Source organism: Myotis nattereri (genome assembly GCF_964212035.1).
Source record: "Myotis nattereri genome assembly, chromosome: 18".
Taxonomy (NCBI): Eukaryota; Metazoa; Chordata; class Mammalia; order Chiroptera; family Vespertilionidae; genus Myotis; species Myotis nattereri.
Window position 1 is genome coordinate 18776342 of NC_138093.1, and position 17909 is coordinate 18794250.

General features: G+C 42.4%; 1 protein-coding gene and 1 long non-coding RNA gene across 4 annotated transcripts; one reads left to right on the forward strand and one right to left on the reverse strand.

Annotated features, from left to right (window-relative positions):
• Positions 1 to 3866: 3866 nt before the first annotated feature.
• LOC308533818 lies at positions 3867 to 8316 on the reverse strand. Of its 2 annotated transcripts, none has more exons than XR_013997122.1 (12): positions 8268 to 8316; positions 6887 to 6929; positions 6655 to 6687; positions 6408 to 6449; positions 6080 to 6111; positions 5712 to 5758; positions 5423 to 5463; positions 5251 to 5280; positions 5014 to 5065; positions 4341 to 4368; positions 4116 to 4158; positions 3867 to 3933 (listed from the first exon to the last, which is right to left on the reverse strand). It is a non-coding gene; the product is annotated as an uncharacterized lncRNA (long non-coding RNA). The 2 variants fall into 2 exon arrangements; XR_013997123.1 differs by lacking the exon at positions 8268 to 8316 and adding an exon at positions 7476 to 7528.
• A 655-nt stretch (positions 8317 to 8971) lies between these two features.
• Positions 8972 to 17377, forward strand: ZBTB37 (zinc finger and BTB domain containing 37). 2 transcript variants are annotated; one of them, XM_081111934.1, is made up of 3 exons: positions 8972 to 10918; positions 13115 to 13214; positions 15400 to 17377. In XM_081111934.1, the coding sequence occupies exons 1-3, from the start codon at positions 9996 to 9998 to the stop codon at positions 15886 to 15888; spliced, it is 1512 nt and encodes a 503-aa protein (XP_080968060.1). In that variant the 5' UTR covers positions 8972 to 9995; the 3' UTR covers positions 15889 to 17377. The 2 variants fall into 2 exon arrangements, with proteins under 2 accessions (XP_080968060.1, XP_080968061.1); XM_081111935.1 differs by having other exon boundaries at positions 13115 to 13218; positions 15320 to 16499.
• Positions 17378 to 17909: the final 532 nt, after the last annotated feature.

The window sequence follows — 17909 nt, forward strand, 5'->3', positions numbered from 1 at the left end:
CTCTCCCTTCCTCTCTGTGAAAAATCAATAAAATATATTTAAAAAAATATATATATTGGAACGTTGAATCCTGTTTTTAAAAAAAAAAAAAAATTAAGGAAATATTAAGTTTGGAAACACCACAACCAGGACTTTGCAAACCAAACTAATTGTAAATTGGAAGCCAAATTTATTTCAAATCCAATCCCCAACCTCCTACGCAATTTAGATTTATTCTATGTTGCAAATTTTAAAAACAAGGTAAACAACTGTTGGGGAAGGTCAGATGATGCCACTCCTGCTCAAAACCCTTCGATAGGTGGTTTCCTATCTCAGAGGAAAGCCAGTCTTTATATGCGCACCAAAGCCATGAGAGCCTCTTACTACCTGACCACACTCTGCTCCACTCACTGGCATCCTTGCTTTTCCTGTTCCAGGCATGAGCCCAGCGCAGGCCTTTGCCCTAGCTGACCCGAGCAACTCTCCTCCAGAGGTCATTTGCTTTGTTCACTCCCTAATCCTGTCTGTTTAAGTGCTCCTCAGGGAAGATTTCCTGGACAACCATACTCAAACGGATGAGCCCGTTCCCCACCAGCACCCTCTGCCCCTTTCCCTGCTTTTTCCCTGTCGCATTAACCACATTTTAGTTTGCCACACTAGAATGTAAGCTCCAAGAGGGCAGATTTTATTTTCATGTTGTCTCTGCAATTACCTATTCCCAGCACCTAAAACACTGCTTGGTTAGATATTCAGTAAACCTGTCGGATCAAATTATTAAATGAGTAATACATGCGGACCTCTGGGCTGAGCTGAGGGGGCATGAAAATGAGTAAGTCATGGTTTTCCTAGAGCAGGTGTTCCCAACGTGGGGCACACATCCCACAGGGGGGCAAATCTGATGATTAAGGAGGGCAATTTGAGAATGAGTTAACAGTGAATTTTTTGCGTTTCTTAATGTCAAGGGCCTCATATACAATATATAAATATATATCATGACATACTTATGCATTTCAGTTCTTATGTTTTGAAACTTTGCTATTTTTTCCTATCACTTCAGATTTTTTTCAACAATTTTAGTGATTTTTTCCTCAGTACTTCAACTGGCCTTTCGTTTTTTTTCTTTCATGGATGCCATGTTCTTTGGAAGCTTGTTTAGACCAAGTTAATGGCCTTTTAGGCTTCCTGCATGTGAACAGCTCACTTTTTGAATATGGATTATAGGGGGGGGCGGGGGGGGGGCAGATCAGGATTTAAGAGATGCTTAGGTGGGGAATGGCCAAAAATAAGGTTGGGAACCAGTCCTAGAGGTTTTAGTAAAGGAGAGATAAACAGATCATATTGATACGATTCAGTCAACTGTGAGGTCATGCAGAGAAGGACCAGCCTTATTAACCCTCAAATGCTGGCAGCTTGTTGCTACGCTGGCTTCTTAGCCTTGACCTTTCAATGCCTGGGGTAAACCAGAGTCTCAGCTTTCTCATCTGTACAGCACAGTACACCACTTCCTCTAGCTTTTTGTCTGGAATAAACATAATTTACCATTTAAGCCCCAAAATGTTAAGGAGCTTGAGAATTCCTTTAATAAGATTTCCTTAAAAGCTGTGATAAGTTTTTAAGAACAAAGCATTGGTTTTGAATTATGGAACCCAGCCTTTCAGCCTGAATTTAACTACATGAGACCTTTTTTTTTTTGGGGGGGGGGGGCAGGGTATGCAGTGAAACATACTCAAATTCCCCATGGTTGGCTGTGATGGGGTTGAGGTCAGGGTCAATGTGATCCTTTCCTCAAATTACAAGATATCCATTAGGAAATGGGTGTAACTTTTTCAGGGGCCCAAATCCATGATATTGGAAGTATAAAACTGGGAACCAGGGATTCATACCAGTTGCCAGTGCTGTAACAGCACCTCCCCATGATGTGACAGGTTAGTCACAGGTTTCTGGAATGAGGGCACACGACAGTCCAACTTCCCACTGGTGTTCACCAAAGGTCACATTTTTTAAACCAACCTAGTCCCGCTTTTGGATACAGGGTTTGTCTCCCCAACTTTCCCTGAGCACACCACTGGGCCTTTCAAACAGACTAGTCTTTCCTGCCTATAGTCTTTCTAGTGGGGTCTTGGCCCTTTCCCACACCAGGAGAGCCTTCAGTGCCTTCTGTTCACTACAAATATGTTGCCGTATATTGACTGTTACCCTTGTGGCCTGTTAACTTGATTCTCTATCTGTAAAAATGAAGACAATTCCTAATCTGCTGTCATCAAAAGGATGAAAACAGAATATAGTAATCGTTCAAGATATTTTTCTCATATACTTGAGACTCAATGCTTCATTAAGGACTCTGTGAGCAACCTTAAACAGCATATAGTTAATTGTTCAAAAAAGTTGTTTCTTTCATCACCCAAGTTTATTAACATGACAGGACTAATGGTTGTAGTTCATATACTTCAAATTCACTGCTTCAATTAACCAACCACTCTGGGCAATCTTCCCCCAGCCAGCTGACCTAACTGCAGCCACCCAGGCCACGGACCTTCTTCATGCTGGATTTTGCTTTAGCGCAGACTTACTCCCCATTTCAAGATCAGGGTATTTTATCAGCCTTTTGGCACTCAAGTCACTAAAACTTCTCCAAGACTTCACCTGATCACTCTTCATTCAATAAATATAACCACCTACTGCTAAAAGCTTGGTAAATACTGCAATACAACAGACCAAATACCTCTCATGGAATAACATCTTATTAGGTGAAAACATGCACAAGTGCATAATTTAAGAGGTAGTGCTGGTGTGGATGGTCCATTTTCAGGATGTCTCAGGGCCTTGTGGCAGGACATTTGAGTAGGGACCAGGAACGGAAATGAATATGCATATTTAAATTTTCCTGCAGAACAAGCATTAAGTCTAAAGTAGCGGTTCTCAACCTGTAGGTCGCGACCCCTTTGGGGGTCAAATGACCCTTTTACAGGGGTCACCTAAGACCATTGGAAAACATAATTACATAGTTTTTGTGATTTATCACTATGCTTTAATTATGTTCAATTTGTAACAATGAAATCGGGGGTCCCCACAACGAGGAACTATTAAAGGGTCATGGCATTAGGAAGGTTGAGAACCACTGGTCCAAAGGAACTTCAAAGTAGGGGTCTAAGTGCAGCTAGCACTAACAACTTGAAATATTCCCTCCTACCCTGGAAGTGTTAGAACTCAAAACAGCACCTATTTGGAGAAAATGTGAAATCACAGCTCAAAAGTGAGCTGGAATTTGATTGGCAGGTATTGACTAGGATTTTCAAAGCTGCAAGAAGCCAGTTAATGGTTTCTTAGAGAAATTCACTGGCAACCCATTGGATAACTAATATTCTCACTTGACCTAATGTATGCCTCTAACATTTTATTTGCAAAATTAATTGATCTTCTAAAGATAAAGGACATTGCTATAACCACAGTGCCAACCTCAAAATTTTTCAACATTCCCCCTTGTTCTTTCTAGGCTCTTTCCTGTTGGGGGATTCATCCCTGAGACAGCCAGTCAGGGGGACTCATCAATTCTAGCCAGAGACCAAGCACCAAGGTGTTTACAGCCAATGGAGGTTTCTAGCTTCAGCACTCTCTACATTAAGATCACCTGCTTTTCTTTGCAAATTTATCTGTGTAAGCTCATGTTTCAGTGGCTCACTTGCCCATTTTGGGCAATAAGGGGAACACTGCAGAAGGTCTATAGTTTATTTCTCAGCATAAACTGCACTTACAAAGACGAAGACATCCTATGAATCTATGAAGTACACATGAAAAGGCGAGTTGGCAGTATGCTGCCATGGGGTCTTACTCACAAAAATGTCCTATTTTCCTTCATCCCATTAAGATGAAATAAGCAGACTTGATCAGATGGTTTATAAAAATTTATTAAAATTCAAAGTTGATCTTCTATCCCATGAGTATCCATCCAGCTGCCTGCAATAAAATAGCCACTTTTAGTCAATTTCCATACTTCAATTCTAATGGTATTTGAAGCACAGTATCCAGAATATCAGATCTCCTTTCATCATCAAGTAATCAGTGAGAGAGTTCAAGTCAGGTTGAGATCATCATGTATTCTGGGATAAAACCACAGCACTGATATTTACAAGACTTACCTCTCAAAGGTCAGCCAGTTGCCATGACCGCTATCATAAATGCCTGAAAGCAAAGAATGCACATTAATCATGGTAAAAAGAACTTGTGTGATGTTTGTCAGTAACGTAACCTCAGAATAAAAATGGAACGGTTTTATGAGTGATATCATCCTATTTCATTTGGCAGAATCACTACATCACTGGTTACATTCTAACTTATCATATATAACAAGTATCATATATTACCTGGAAATCTCCAGGGTTTCAGGTCTGCCTGTTTAAAGATTGAAAAAAAAAAGGACATTTATTAGAAATATACCCTACCAACATTTTTAACTTCTGGAAAAATAACATTTAGGGCAGTGAGCACCTTCTGTATAGCTCAATGGTGAATGTTCCACCATGCATGAACCCTAATGTGGACTTTGGGTGGCAATTATGTGTACTTGTGTTAAGTCCGTAAGTTTAACAAAAGGCTAATTCTGGTGGCTGGATGTTGATCATGAGGTGTGCAATTACAAGGTATATGGGAACTGTACTTCAGTTCTGCTGTGAATCTCAGTACAAAATTAAATTTAATGAATTAAAATATGACAGCTAAATAATTCAGGTATCATCTACAAATTTATATGCCATAAAAATTTGTTCACCAAGTGTTATTAACCTGCACTTCTCCAAATGTGTTATTCATCCTCCATTACCGCATAGAATGTTTGGTGTAGCACGTTCCCAGAATGTTTTGTGGGAACATGGCCAATTCCCTTTTTGAGGTTATGATTGTTGTAGCCAGATACATCAGATAGGAGCGAAAGACAATATTGCTCATCACTATTAGTCTGCTGAACTATGTTATCATCATTGTATCGGCTTTAAACCACTAAAAATAGAAAGAAACCAAAATGGAAACTACCATACATACCTCTGCTAAAACTCTTTACTTCTGGACTTGAAGCCAACCCAACTTCTCACACCTGCAGACGTATTTTCAAATTTAGTAACAGGCAATAATAGGAAAATTTATAAAATGTTCCAGGTACTGTTTCAGTTATACAATAAAATCTTCATTCTTTTTCTGAGAGATTCCCATCTGTTTTTTTTTAAATCATCACTAACAGCACCTTTCTTAGTAACTATTTGAGATTAATAAAATGCATACCTTTATTTTAAATGTCTCCAAAACCTGCATCTGAAAAAAAGTATTTATTTAGACTATATTTCCCAAATCAATGTCTTTGCACACCAGGAAACACGATCAGCAATCACTAAGACAAGCATATTTTAGCAATATAAATCTGTACCAGAAGCCAAAATCTGTTCTCATGTCTTACCCCAAGCATGCCATCCATGGATAAAAATGTGTATCCAACAGCTAGAAGGGAAATAGAACATTTTTATTAGTGTTAAATATCATTAAGTTCTTTGCTTATTGTTATATGTCACAGGGTTCTTCAGTGTTAGATTTGTCTACATGCTAATTTCAGGTCAGACATTTGATCAACATCATTACAAAAACCCCGTTCAAAGCATGCACAACATGCACTCAACTATTATGCAGTGTATTTTATCACATTCTCAGTTTTGAGTCAATTAGAATGGTTTTTTACAATTAATACTTACAAGAAGAAAATCAAGCCAGTCCAGACATGTCAAGAGACTAAGTCCACCTAAGAAAAAAAAAAGTGGTTTTCCAATAGCCGAAGATGAATTTTCTCCTTACCAATCTAAAAAATGCCTGAAATCAGATAGAGCTAATTAAGACCTTCACATTCAGTCAGTATTTGCTTATCATCACACAGGCTTTTACATATCCAGACATCTTAGGAATGGTGACAGGACAAGGACCGGATATTTAATGCACTCACACCTTTCAAGCACTTCCTGATGAGTGCTTCCTGTGCATTAGAAGGAAACCCTCAGAAGCCACTGGTGGCATTGTCGTCCTTGTCCAGTTACCTATGTGAAGTTATAATTATAATTTTACTTACCATTCCAACTTCCAGTTAGTCCTTTTTAGTGTCTACACAAAAGGAAAAGCAAATTAGTAGTGGCACTTTGCTTATGCTATAACCAGCTAACGTTTTATAGCAGATACATCAGACAAGTGGTACATCTCTTCAGAATTCAATCTGCTGAACTATGCAAGCATCACAGTATCCGTTTCTTTAGGTGTCCCCCAACATTAAATATTAGTGCAGGCGTTCACGTTTGAAAACGGGAGGAAAGCCCTGAGGATCAGCACCAATTTGGCAATGTGTGATCCCTTAGAAAAGTCATGGGTAAATAAAAAAGATCGATATATAAAAACGTTCTCACCTGTCTGCCCATGGCAAGAGAGTGATGCTTGCACCTTAAGACCTGAGAAGGAAGAGTTTCAGGTCAACTTTGGTGCAATCTTTATTTTCTCTAAATCACCGTTTTGTGTGCCTCAGTTAGGATAATGGTGGTAATACTTCTCGTCATTCTCACAGTCGAGAGTAGCAAATAAAATGTCATCATTGTAGCACATGGGGTGTACCTTTAACCTAACTTTCCTGCCTGAAAAAGCTCTCGGTTCACTTACCCCAGCAGCGGTTCTCATTCCTTTGGCACAGAACTAGAAAACAGACAAAGAGATCCCAATGAAGCATACTACACAGCCACGTTAAACATTCATGTCACGAATACTGAAGCCTCAGAATAGGATTTGTCAGAAATTCTTTCTGTCCACTACTCTTAAACCATCACAGGCTTAACAAAAAAAGACCACATCTAGGCAAATTTCATCCTTCCCACCGTATTTACCCGGTTCTTACCTGTCCATCAGATGCCACGTTGCACTCGTGCCGAGCATCATTCCTAGGGAAAATATTAGTTTTTGTTCATTTTGTTCTAAATTATGCAAGTGGTTTACATCACCCACAATTTCAGTGCATTAGACGTATTATAATGAGAGCACTATACAGTTAAGTTTAAGAACCACTGACGGCAATAATGCTGCAATGCGGAATGCAGCCCTTCAGAGAACCACGTGGGCTAACCCAATACCCGCCTCCCTGGAGGAAGTGGCTCAGGCCGAGGTTATTTACGGTGACTCGGCATGCGCCGCCATCAGAGCTGTTGGCATTCATCAACAGTCTCAGATGTCCCTACCAACATAAGCTTCATCAGAGGCAGGGCACGCGAGCCGAGGTATTTCCGCAGTTGAGCCCTACAACCGAGTGTCGAGTTTACGTCGTGCCCGCACCCAACACGCAATCCTCTACAATCCTCATCCTGTGGTTCCTGCAAAGCCTTGCATCTAGCCCATAAAAATCAGCGCGTTTAGGGCGACTTTAGTTGCCATGACCTGGAGGCCTTGCGCCAAGAACCCACTTAGCATGCGCGAAGAACATACACACATACCAGTTAGTGACTTCCATCCTCAAAAGACCGAGATGGCGTCCAGGCGCCTGTATATAAGGATTTCGTTCAATGACGTCATGACGCACTTTCCCCGCCTGCGTCGGCTCTAGCTCCTCCCCCACTCCTCCCTTAGTCTCCTCCTCCAGCCACACCTTCGTCCCGGCCTCTCTGCCCGCCCTTGGCCCCACCCCCTCGACTTGTGGGCGGGGTCACGATGGCCAGCGTGACGCTAAGCTCCCACCCTCCAAACCGGCTGAGGAGGAAGACAGGAGCGGGGAGGGGGCGCGGGGACGGAAAGCGCTGGGGGAGGGGGAAAGGGGACGGTGGAAGGGTGAGTGATTTCCTTCCGGCACGTCGCCCGCGCCAGGGGAGGGGGCGGGGGTTTTCACTTCCGGGACGGTGTTCCGGCCCATTCCTGCCCATTTCCACCCCCGGAGGTAGGTGCTGCTCCTTGACTGGGCCGGGGCCCGCACGCCCGTCCCGCTGCCCTGCCCTGGGGCCGCCCCGCCCGATCTCTCCCGCCTGCCTGCTCCTGGGGCGCTCAGCCACTTCCCTCCACTCCCACCCTAAGGCACCCGAGACCTGCCACCCCCTTGGCCCCGGGCCGGGCTGGGCTGCCGGACCCGCCCCCTCGCCGAGTCCCTCCCTCAGGACCCCGGGATGGGCGGCCCCCTCCCCCACCCGCCACACCCAGACACACACACCCACCTCTGAGCAGCTCCCCGCCCGCCCACACCTACCGCCTGGACCGGGTCCCGGGGCGCCGCCCCCTTCCCGCTCTGTACCCCGCACCTTATGGCCCGCTCCCAGGCCGCGCGCCCGGCTCCCCCCGCTGCCCCTGCTCCTCGGTGACATTGCGCGGCTCAGTCAGTGCCCGGCTCCCCGCGCTTCCTCACCCCGACGGAAGCCACTCAAGGACCGGAGTGGCCCACCGGACGGCGTTCCCGATTCTCCTCTTACAGCTCCCACTCCTCCAGCGCCGACGGTAGTGCAAGACCTTGCTGCAGGGGCCTCCTCCACTGGGGCATTGCCGGGAAGAGCAAACAAAAAGGCGCTGGTGTAGGCTCCAAAACACACACATCTGAATTCAGGATGGCATCGACAGAGGCTCTTATTGGATTAAAAGTTGTCAAACAAACAAAAACGCTTTGGAAAAAGGTCAGATTGGCTACAGTTGGTTCTTGAAAACAGTGTATGCACTTCCCTGTTTAACTGACCGGTGTGTTGTGAATGCCGGGCAGTCCTGTGAGCTTGTCAGATAAATTCCTGAAGTTTCAGGTCTTCGGTAACTATGTAATGTCCTAACTTTACAGATAAATGGAAACACATTGGGCTCCACTTAGTGTCTTCCCAGTGGGGTTTATATAAAACTACTCCCAGCCATGGAAAGCTGTTGGATGCGATTATAGGCTTAGTGTTTTTAAAACCTTTTAATGTAAAAATACTGGCCATACTTGGTAAATGCTCTATTTCTTTTTTTTTTTTTTTTTACCAGTTTTGGGGAACTAAATGTCAGAATCAAAGTACCATCCCCACCCTGAAATTTCCAACTTTGAAATTAGATTATTTAGATAGGGGCAGGTATACCTCCCTTTTCCTAATTCTGAGAGTGAACGTCAAGTCGCCTCATCTCAGTTGAGTCCTGTGGCACCTTTCCTAACCTAGACTTTGCCTCGAGTCCTAAGCCTCAACCCTTTTTGTGGGGGCTCGGCGCATCCTTAAAAATAATGGCTTGCATTCCTGTGGGATAGTAGTGACTTTGTAAAATAATAAACTCACTCAAGTAGTAAAATGTTAAGAGGAGGCATATCTAATCGACCTATCTGTGCATAATCACATTTATTCAAAAACTTATTTCCTCCAAGGAAAAGTTGTCATAGGATTTTATATTCAGTGCAAATACCTTATGATTAATGCTTAAAAAAAAAAAAACTCACAACTGCTTTCCCCCTCTCTGTTCTGTTGAACTCTGTTTTGATGTTGCATAGTTTATTGGTAAGGAAAGTATGGGTATAGCTTGAATTTTTAGAAATGTAACAATCACTTTTGTGTGTGTGTGTTTTTAATATATTTGTATTGATTTCAGAGAGGGAGTGGGAGATAGAAATATCAATCATGAGAGAGAATCATTGATCGGCTGACTTCTGCACGCCCCCTACTGGGGATCAAGCCCACAACCCCACATGTGCCCTTGACCAGAATCAAACCCGGGACCCTTCAGTCCCCAGGCCTATGCTCTATCCACTGAGCCAAACCCGCTAGGGCTAACAATCACTTTTTTGGGTTTAATGGTGTCTTGCTGTGAAACCTAGACTGAAAAAGCCTGTTGGTTTTTCTATTCCAGATCTAAACATAAGGCAGGTGTCTCTTTTTACTGGGAGATTTTGAAATTTTGCCAAATGATGTTTTTAAACACATTTGAACTGGAAAGCATGAGGGGGATACAATTCTAATTGTTCATGAGAATCTGGTTTCCTCTTTCGCAGGGTTGAATGCCTGCCTACACCCTCAGGCCCCACCATGGAGAAGGGTGGTAACATACAATTGGAGATCCCTGACTTCAGCAACTCCGTCCTGAGCCATCTAAACCAGCTGCGAATGCAGGGCCGGCTCTGTGATATCGTGGTCAACGTGCAAGGACAAGCTTTTCGGGCTCACAAAGTGGTACTGGCCGCCAGCTCTCCCTATTTCCGGGATCACATGTCCTTGAACGAGATGAGTACTGTCTCCATTTCTGTCATCAAGAACCCCACTGTTTTTGAACAGCTCCTTTCTTTCTGTTACACAGGGCGGATATGCCTGCAGCTGGCAGATATCATCAGCTACCTGACAGCTGCCAGTTTTCTGCAAATGCAGCATATTATAGACAAATGCACACAGATCCTAGAGGGCATTCATTTCAAAATTAATGTGGCTGAGGTCGAAGCAGAATTAAGTCAAACGAGGACAAAGCATCCAGAGAGACCTCCGGAGTCTCACAGGGTTACACCAACTCTAAACCGCTCCCTTAGCCCACGGCAAAATGCCCCAAAGGGAAGTCGGCGAGGTCAGGTTAGTGCTGTGCTGGACATCAGGGAGCTCAGTCCTCCCGAGGAGTCCACCAGCCCTCAGATCATTGAACAGAGTTCTGATGTAGAGAGCCGGGAGCCTATTCTTCGGATCAACCGAGCAGGACAGTGGTACGTAGAGACAGGAGTAGCAGACCGAGGGGCACGGAGTGATGATGACGTGAGGGTTCTTGGGGCAGTACACATCAAAACGGAAAATCTAGAGGAGTGGCTGGGGCCTGAGAATCAGCCCTCTGGAGAAGATGGGAGCAGTGCTGAGGAGGTCACAGCCATGGTGATTGACACCACGGGCCATGGTTCCATGGCACAGGAAAATTACACTTTAGGATCTTCAGGAGCCAAGGTGACTCGGCCAACAAGCAGTGAGATTGACAGGTAAGTTTTGTTTTGTTCGCCCATCTAACAGCTGTTGTACAGACATAACTAAAGCGAGACCCCTGTGTGGTACAGAGAGCATCTTCCTTCCTTGATGCTCTTAGCCGAAATAAGTTTATGTTGGGGAAACTGGAGGTGTGCCAGAAGACTTGCATTCTTATTTTTTTAAAGCAGGAAGCTCCTTGCCCTGGCCAGTGTGGCTCAGTTGGTTGAGCGTCATCCCATGCACCAAAGGTCACTGGTTTGATTCCTGTCAGGGCACATGCCTGGCTTACAGGCTCAATCCCCAGTAGGTGGTGTGCAGGAGGTAGCCAATTGATGTTTCTCTTTCATTGATGTTTCTCTCCCTCTCCCTTCCTCTCTCTCTAAACATCAATAAAAATATTTTTAAAAAATAAAAATAAAGCAGGAAGTTCCTAGTCCTGAAAAATTCAGTGTTAGGAGAACTATGGTAAAATTAGACACTTCCATGACTCAGAATAGCATCTGCAGCCACACTATGTCAGTAATTAGCAAGGCTTCCTTGGAATTCCAGGTAGAGGGCTCGTCATCAGCTGGGAACCTGGCAGGTTTGCCCTTCTTCCTTATGTTATCACCCAGGTAGGTGGCCTCAGGGGAGTTTGACTTGCCTTTGTAGCGCTGTTTACTTTTCTTTGCTGCCCACCTGTCAAGTTAGAAGGGGTATGGTACCAGCAATACTTGTGCTTTTTAAATTAGTGTAATCACAATACACTTATTCCAAAGAAAAGCTTTGGACATGGTTTTTATTCCTTTCTTCGCTTGTCATTTGATGTCTTCCTTTTGTCTTTCATTGGTGACTGCTATCACGGGTCCAAGAGTCTGTTTTTTCACCAGTGCTACTAGGTCCCATGGCTCCCATTTCTCTTTCTAATGGTAATTAGAGCATTTCTTTTTGGTGGAGATAGCAATCGTTTTAATTTAAGTAAATTTAAAGATAGTTTCAGTTGAAAGTATTGTCCTGGTTGGTGTGGCTCTATTCTATTGGTTGGGCATCTTCCCATGCACTGAGAGGTTGCAAGTTCAGTTCCTTGTCAGAGCATATGCTTGGGTTGTGGGCTTGATCCTCTGTAGAGGGCGTATAGGAGGCAGCCCATAGATGGTTCTCTCTCATCCATCTTTCTCTCTCCCTCTCTCTCTTCCTCCCTTTCTCTAAAAATCAATAAAAAAAACACATTTTTTTAAAAAGAAGAAAGTATTGCCCTGACTGGTTTGGCTCAGTGGATAGAGCATCGACCTGCAGACTGAAGGGTCCCAGGTTCAATTCCAGTCAAGGGCATGTACCTTGGTTGCTGGCACATCCCAGTGGGGCGTGTGCAGGAGGCAGCTGATCGATGTTTCTCTCTCATGGATGTTTCTAACTCTCTATCCCTCTCCCTGCCTCTCTATAAAAAATAAATAAAATATATTTTAAAAATAAATAAAGAAAGAAAATATTATCAACTTAGATTGTTTATATATGTTCTTTTTCCCCTTTTAAAAATAAATTAAAATTGACTGCATGGACAATGAAAGTTTAAAAAGTTATAACGGTTGGTTGATACCTGGTCTTGAGAGACATATGTGTTACAGATTTCTAAAGTATATATTGTATCCAGTTCAGGTAGTCTTGATTTGGCTATTTTCCTTCTTGTGTTCTTAATAGTTAAAATATTCTTGAACACAATACATATTGCCACCCCCCCCCCCATGTTAGTACTGTATCAGAAGTAATAGCTTAATGCAAAGACTGAATCTCCATGATCTACTATATCAAAAGTCTGAAATATATAACAAGTTATGTTAGGGCCTAAAGGAAGGAACAACCAAAAACCTAATCGTTACATAGAAGAAAAAATTATAAACCCAGTTTTAATTTATTCTTTTATGGTTCCCAATACTTACATAAGGATAGAACTTATATTTAGCTTTAGCTTCCCCAGGTCATATGGCCTATCCCATATGTAATTCTGTATTTCTTAAATTTACTACGGCAAACCTTTCTTAAAAAGAAAACAAAAAACCTTTCTTGTCTTATTTCAAATCAGATCCTATTATTGACTCCCTGAATTCCTTAGTCATCTGTTGTTCAGTTTGTTCCCCTTCTCTCAGCCATGGGATAAAGAGGATAAACATCACCATTTTTAAGTTCCTTGACACTGCTCTTCTGTTAGTCCCCTTTTGCTCCTCTTCCGACAGATTTAGCCCCTCCGGCAGTGTTGTCCCCTTGACGGAGAGACACAGAGCCCGAAGTGAGTCTCCTGGGAGAATGGATGAGCCTAAGCAGCCCAGCTCCCAGGTATGTAGTTGTGATGGCTGAAGCAATTGCCACTGTGTGTGAATCCGACAGGAAAGATGTAGGAGAGGGAACAGGGACCCTGTTAAAGAAATATTCTCCTTGATTACTTTTTTCTTTATTCCTGTTTGCAAGCATGCAGGAAATGCACTTTTGGTGTTCGCAGAGTTTGGGAAATAGAAAAGATGAGATTGCGGAACTCTTTTCTGAACCAGTCTTTAGTCCTGAGAGTAGAAATAAAAAAGTAACCCCTGAAAAGTACATGCAGGAAATGCAGGACCTGAGATGGAGAGCCTGATTCTGTACATGTGTGGTGGGTATAACACTACATAATTACTACTTTATGTAATAGAAAATATTTGTACACAGCTGCTTTTGCATTTTTATATGCTTACATCTTTTCATTTATTTTCTTCCTGAATCTTTTGTTAGACTAAAATGTTTTAGAGAAGATAGGAATTATGTCTTCTATTTTCTTTGCAATTCTCCTTAGCAAGTAGCATAAGTAGTTGGTTGATATTGTTTGTTTGTTTTTCCTCACAGGTCTCTATCATTGAAGATTTATTTGTAAAAGGACAGTAGAGCTCACCAAGTAGAACTTAATACGTTGTAAACACTTTTGTCCTTTGAAAGAAAACACTGGTGGACTAAGATTGCATAGCTAATTTTTTTAGCTTCTGCATCATACTGGTAGTATCTTGTTTAGTTTTTACTTAAACATTGGACACTTAGTGTGTATATATTATAATAACAGCAGCAGGACACTGTTAGAAACTACATTTACTTGCATGTTACCATGCCAGTTTTTCGGTACCAGAAAAGGAATTGTAACTATTATAAGAATTTTTTTTAGTTTTAATAAGGTATTAGAGAAAATATTAGGAGCTTGGAGGGAAAGCTTATTCTTAGTATTAGGGCCCTTTTTCTCTCATCTTTGAAAAGAACGTAATGACTATGTGAAGGTAACTAGGATGCAAATAAATACGAGACAGACCTTATAACTTAATGGGAGCATAAGGCAGACTAACACATACACAAAACAGATATAGGTGAGACTATATAGACCTCATTAACAGTGTTGTGGGAATAGAGTGCTTAAAAGGCAGTTACTGGAATCAATAACCACTTAAAGAAAGTGGAGAATTTAAGTGCAGTATTTAATGAAGTGGTTAGAAAGAGGTAACTTACTGCATATGTAGATATAATAGGGATAATAATTGGAATTCTACAAGGATGTTTACCCGACTAAAGCAGAAGGTGCAGACTATAAAGAAATAGAAAATAAATAATATTGTTTGGAGATAATATTAAGAGATGAGGTAAGCCTTAAACCGGTTTGGCTCAGTGGATAGAGCATCAGCCTGCAGACTCAAGGGTCCCAGGTTCGATTCCGATCAAGGGCATGTACTTTGGTTGCGGGCACATTCCCAGTAGGGGGTGTGCAGGAGGCAGCTGATCGATGTTTCTCTCGCATCGATGTTTCTAACTCTCTATCTCTCTCCCTTCCTCTATTTAAAAAAAAAAAAAAAAAAAAAAAGAGATGAGTTAAGCTCTAACTGGTTTGGCTCAGTGGATAGAGTGTCGGCCTGCGGACTGAAAGGTCCCAGGTTCGATTCCGGTCAAGGGCATGTACCTTGGTTTCGGGCACATCCCCAGTAGGGGGTGTGCAGGAGGCAGCTGATAGATGTTTCTCTCGCATCAATGTTTCTAACTCTCTATGCCTCTCCCTCTCTGTAAAAAATCAATAAAATATATTTTTTAAAAAAAGAGAGAGATGAGTTAATATGACATGTGTGAGAGTTTAGATGATGCAGGTAAATGAACATTTCCATCGAAGTACCCACCTGATTATCTAGATATAATTGTAGATTAGAATTCAAGAGGATGGTATGAGTGGGCCCAGATTCTTCTATTGCTGTACAATAGATCATTTACTGGGGGTGCCATAAAAAGCGTGCAGTTTGTCAGCCAGAAAGTAACTTGACTTTCTTGTTCTGTTATGGTAATGGAATACAGTGTCCTCATTTTTTTTTTAATTGTTATGTTAACAACTTTACTTGTGGGTAGTAATTTCCTGTTTGGATCTCGAAAATCAGCATAAAGCTTAGTAACAGGTAAAAGTAGATTTGATTTATTTTACTATTCACAGTGTATGTTCTTTTGTGCTTATTTTCCTCACCTGGCACAGGTAGAAGAATCAGCAATGATGGGAGTAAGTGGCTATGTGGAGTATCTTCGAGAGCAAGAAGTATCTGAGCGGTGGTTCCGGTACAACCCCCGTCTCACCTGCATCTACTGTGCCAAATCTTTCAACCAGAAGGGGAGCCTGGACCGGCACATGCGCCTGCACATGGGGATCACACCGTTCGTCTGTCGTATGTGTGGCAAGAAGTACACCCGCAAAGATCAGCTGGAGTATCACATCCGCAAGCACACAGGCAACAAACCCTTTCACTGCCATGTTTGTGGCAAAAGTTTCCCCTTCCAGGCCATCTTGAATCAGCACTTTCGCAAAAACCACCCTGGCTGTATCCCCCTGGAGGGGCCTCATAGCATCTCCCCTGAAACAACTGTCACATCTCGAGGACAAGTCGAGGAAGAGTCACCTTCACAAGAAGATACAGTTGCTCCTGGGGAAATTGCCCAGGGCTCTGTGTCCACCACTGGGCCAGATTGAAACATCGAGGGGGAGGGGGCAGACCCTCTTCCCCATTGGACCGTAAGCAGCCAGCATCAGGGCCATGGGCTGGTACTTCGATTCACAAAATGCCACATCACTAGATCGGAAGATGCTCCCAAGATGTTGCCAAACTAGAGGATCAGCAACATACACAGAAGCACTAGAGGCTTTTCCCCCTCTCCTTCCCACCTCACACTTTGGAAATTATCAAGCAAATCAACTTTCTAATTCAGGGATCAACAGCCTTGGTTTGTTAACTTTATAAGAAAAAAATTTTTTTAACAAAATAGTGATAGATGCTCATTTATCTACCAGTCACATTTGAACATTGTCCTTTGGTCCTTGTTATCCTGTTGGCTGTCACTCACCCAGATCTAAAAAACCCAGCAGGAGCCTTGGTCATCGGAACCAGCCAACCATATGAGGAATTTCCTTTCTTCCTTTCTGCCAGAATGTGCAGCTTCAAATTTCAAGGGAAAAAAAAGAATCCTGGTGCTTCTTATTGTTTTGAAAGGTTAGACTTATCTTTGCCCTGAGTAGGCATCTGCTGCGTGGTCATGTTTCCGGTAACAGCCATGGTGGAGGCAGCATCCGCTGAAGCACTTTAGGCAGCTGAAAGTGAAATGACAGCAGTGTTTGCAATAGGTACCACTAAGCTTGGGGGCTGGAGTGCTGGGTTGAGGTGAGGGGAGCAGAGGGAAGTTTTGGGTTTACAAACGTGGAACAGTACAGCGCCTACTGCAACTTACTGCTTGGTATTTGTAAACCACCGTGCTTGTATATCTTTGGATATTAGGAAATGGCTCTAGTCCGGATGAATTAACGTGTTAGGCTGACTACCAAAGTTTCCTCCACTTTCTTTGGCTCCTAGTTTCACATAACAGCAATAGTATACATCAGAAATGTCCCTTTCCAGTGAAATGAGCCTGGATTGTATTTTTAAATCCACAGGTCTCCCTATTTGATAACTTTTATATGAAGTTTTAAACACATTTTTTCTGCAGCATTCTGATTGAAGAAATTCAACACTATGGTTCTTATTGCAGCCACAATTCCATTTCCTCTTATATAAGTAATAGTTTATATTTTCAGTCCAATAGGAGAACCTCACTAAATCCATGTCTCATGTCTGCAAACCTAGTAATTCATAAACCAACCATCAGCAAATTGCTGGTGACTCCAAGAGCTTTGCTTTTTAATATAGTACAGGGCATTTACCAGAAAACATCAGGCACAATCATGTTGCAATAAATTGATCAAGGCATCAGTTTTGATCAGGTTTGATTACTTGATCATTCCTAAGATTTTTTAAAACTTCAGGAGCCCTTTCTGGTAATTCTGAGATTCTTACTCCAGCACTGAGAGTCAAGAGGAATTTACTAAGTGTGTAGAGCTTTAGATGCCCGATTTTGTATGCAGAGAATGAGGGTGGATTTTTAAGGGATGCAGGCAAGTAGATGCTTACAAGTTACAGTACAAATAGAAAGGAGAAAAATCTCTAGCTTCTCTTAACGATCATTAAAATGTTAAGATTAGTATTTCAATGCATAGTGGTTTAAGAAATTGTCTTGGTGCAGAGGCATAGATAATTGTTAAAGGGATTTGGAAGAGGGCCTGGTCACGCCTGCACTGGTGAGCCATTGTGAGTGTTAGTAGTGCGCTCGCTTCCTGAGAATGCTTTGTGATATGTGGAAAGGGGGACAGGAAAGGTGGCATTTCTTTGATGATAGGATGTTAAATGCAAAGGGTAATTCTTAAGCAATCTAAGAATTGTACATATACATACAGCTGCACTGTATCACTAGAGAATGGTTATTTTTTCTCTTTAGAAAAACAGAAATGTGTCTTTTAATAGGAATGTAATAATGCTATCATATGTTAAGAGCCTACCCTTAAAAGTTGTTTTGGAGTATATTTTATCTTTATAGACATTGACCAGGACACCATGATAGGGTAAAAACTCTTGCCGAGGTCCATCTTAAGGACCGACTAGGCTCTGTGACCTATAAAAAGTAGAG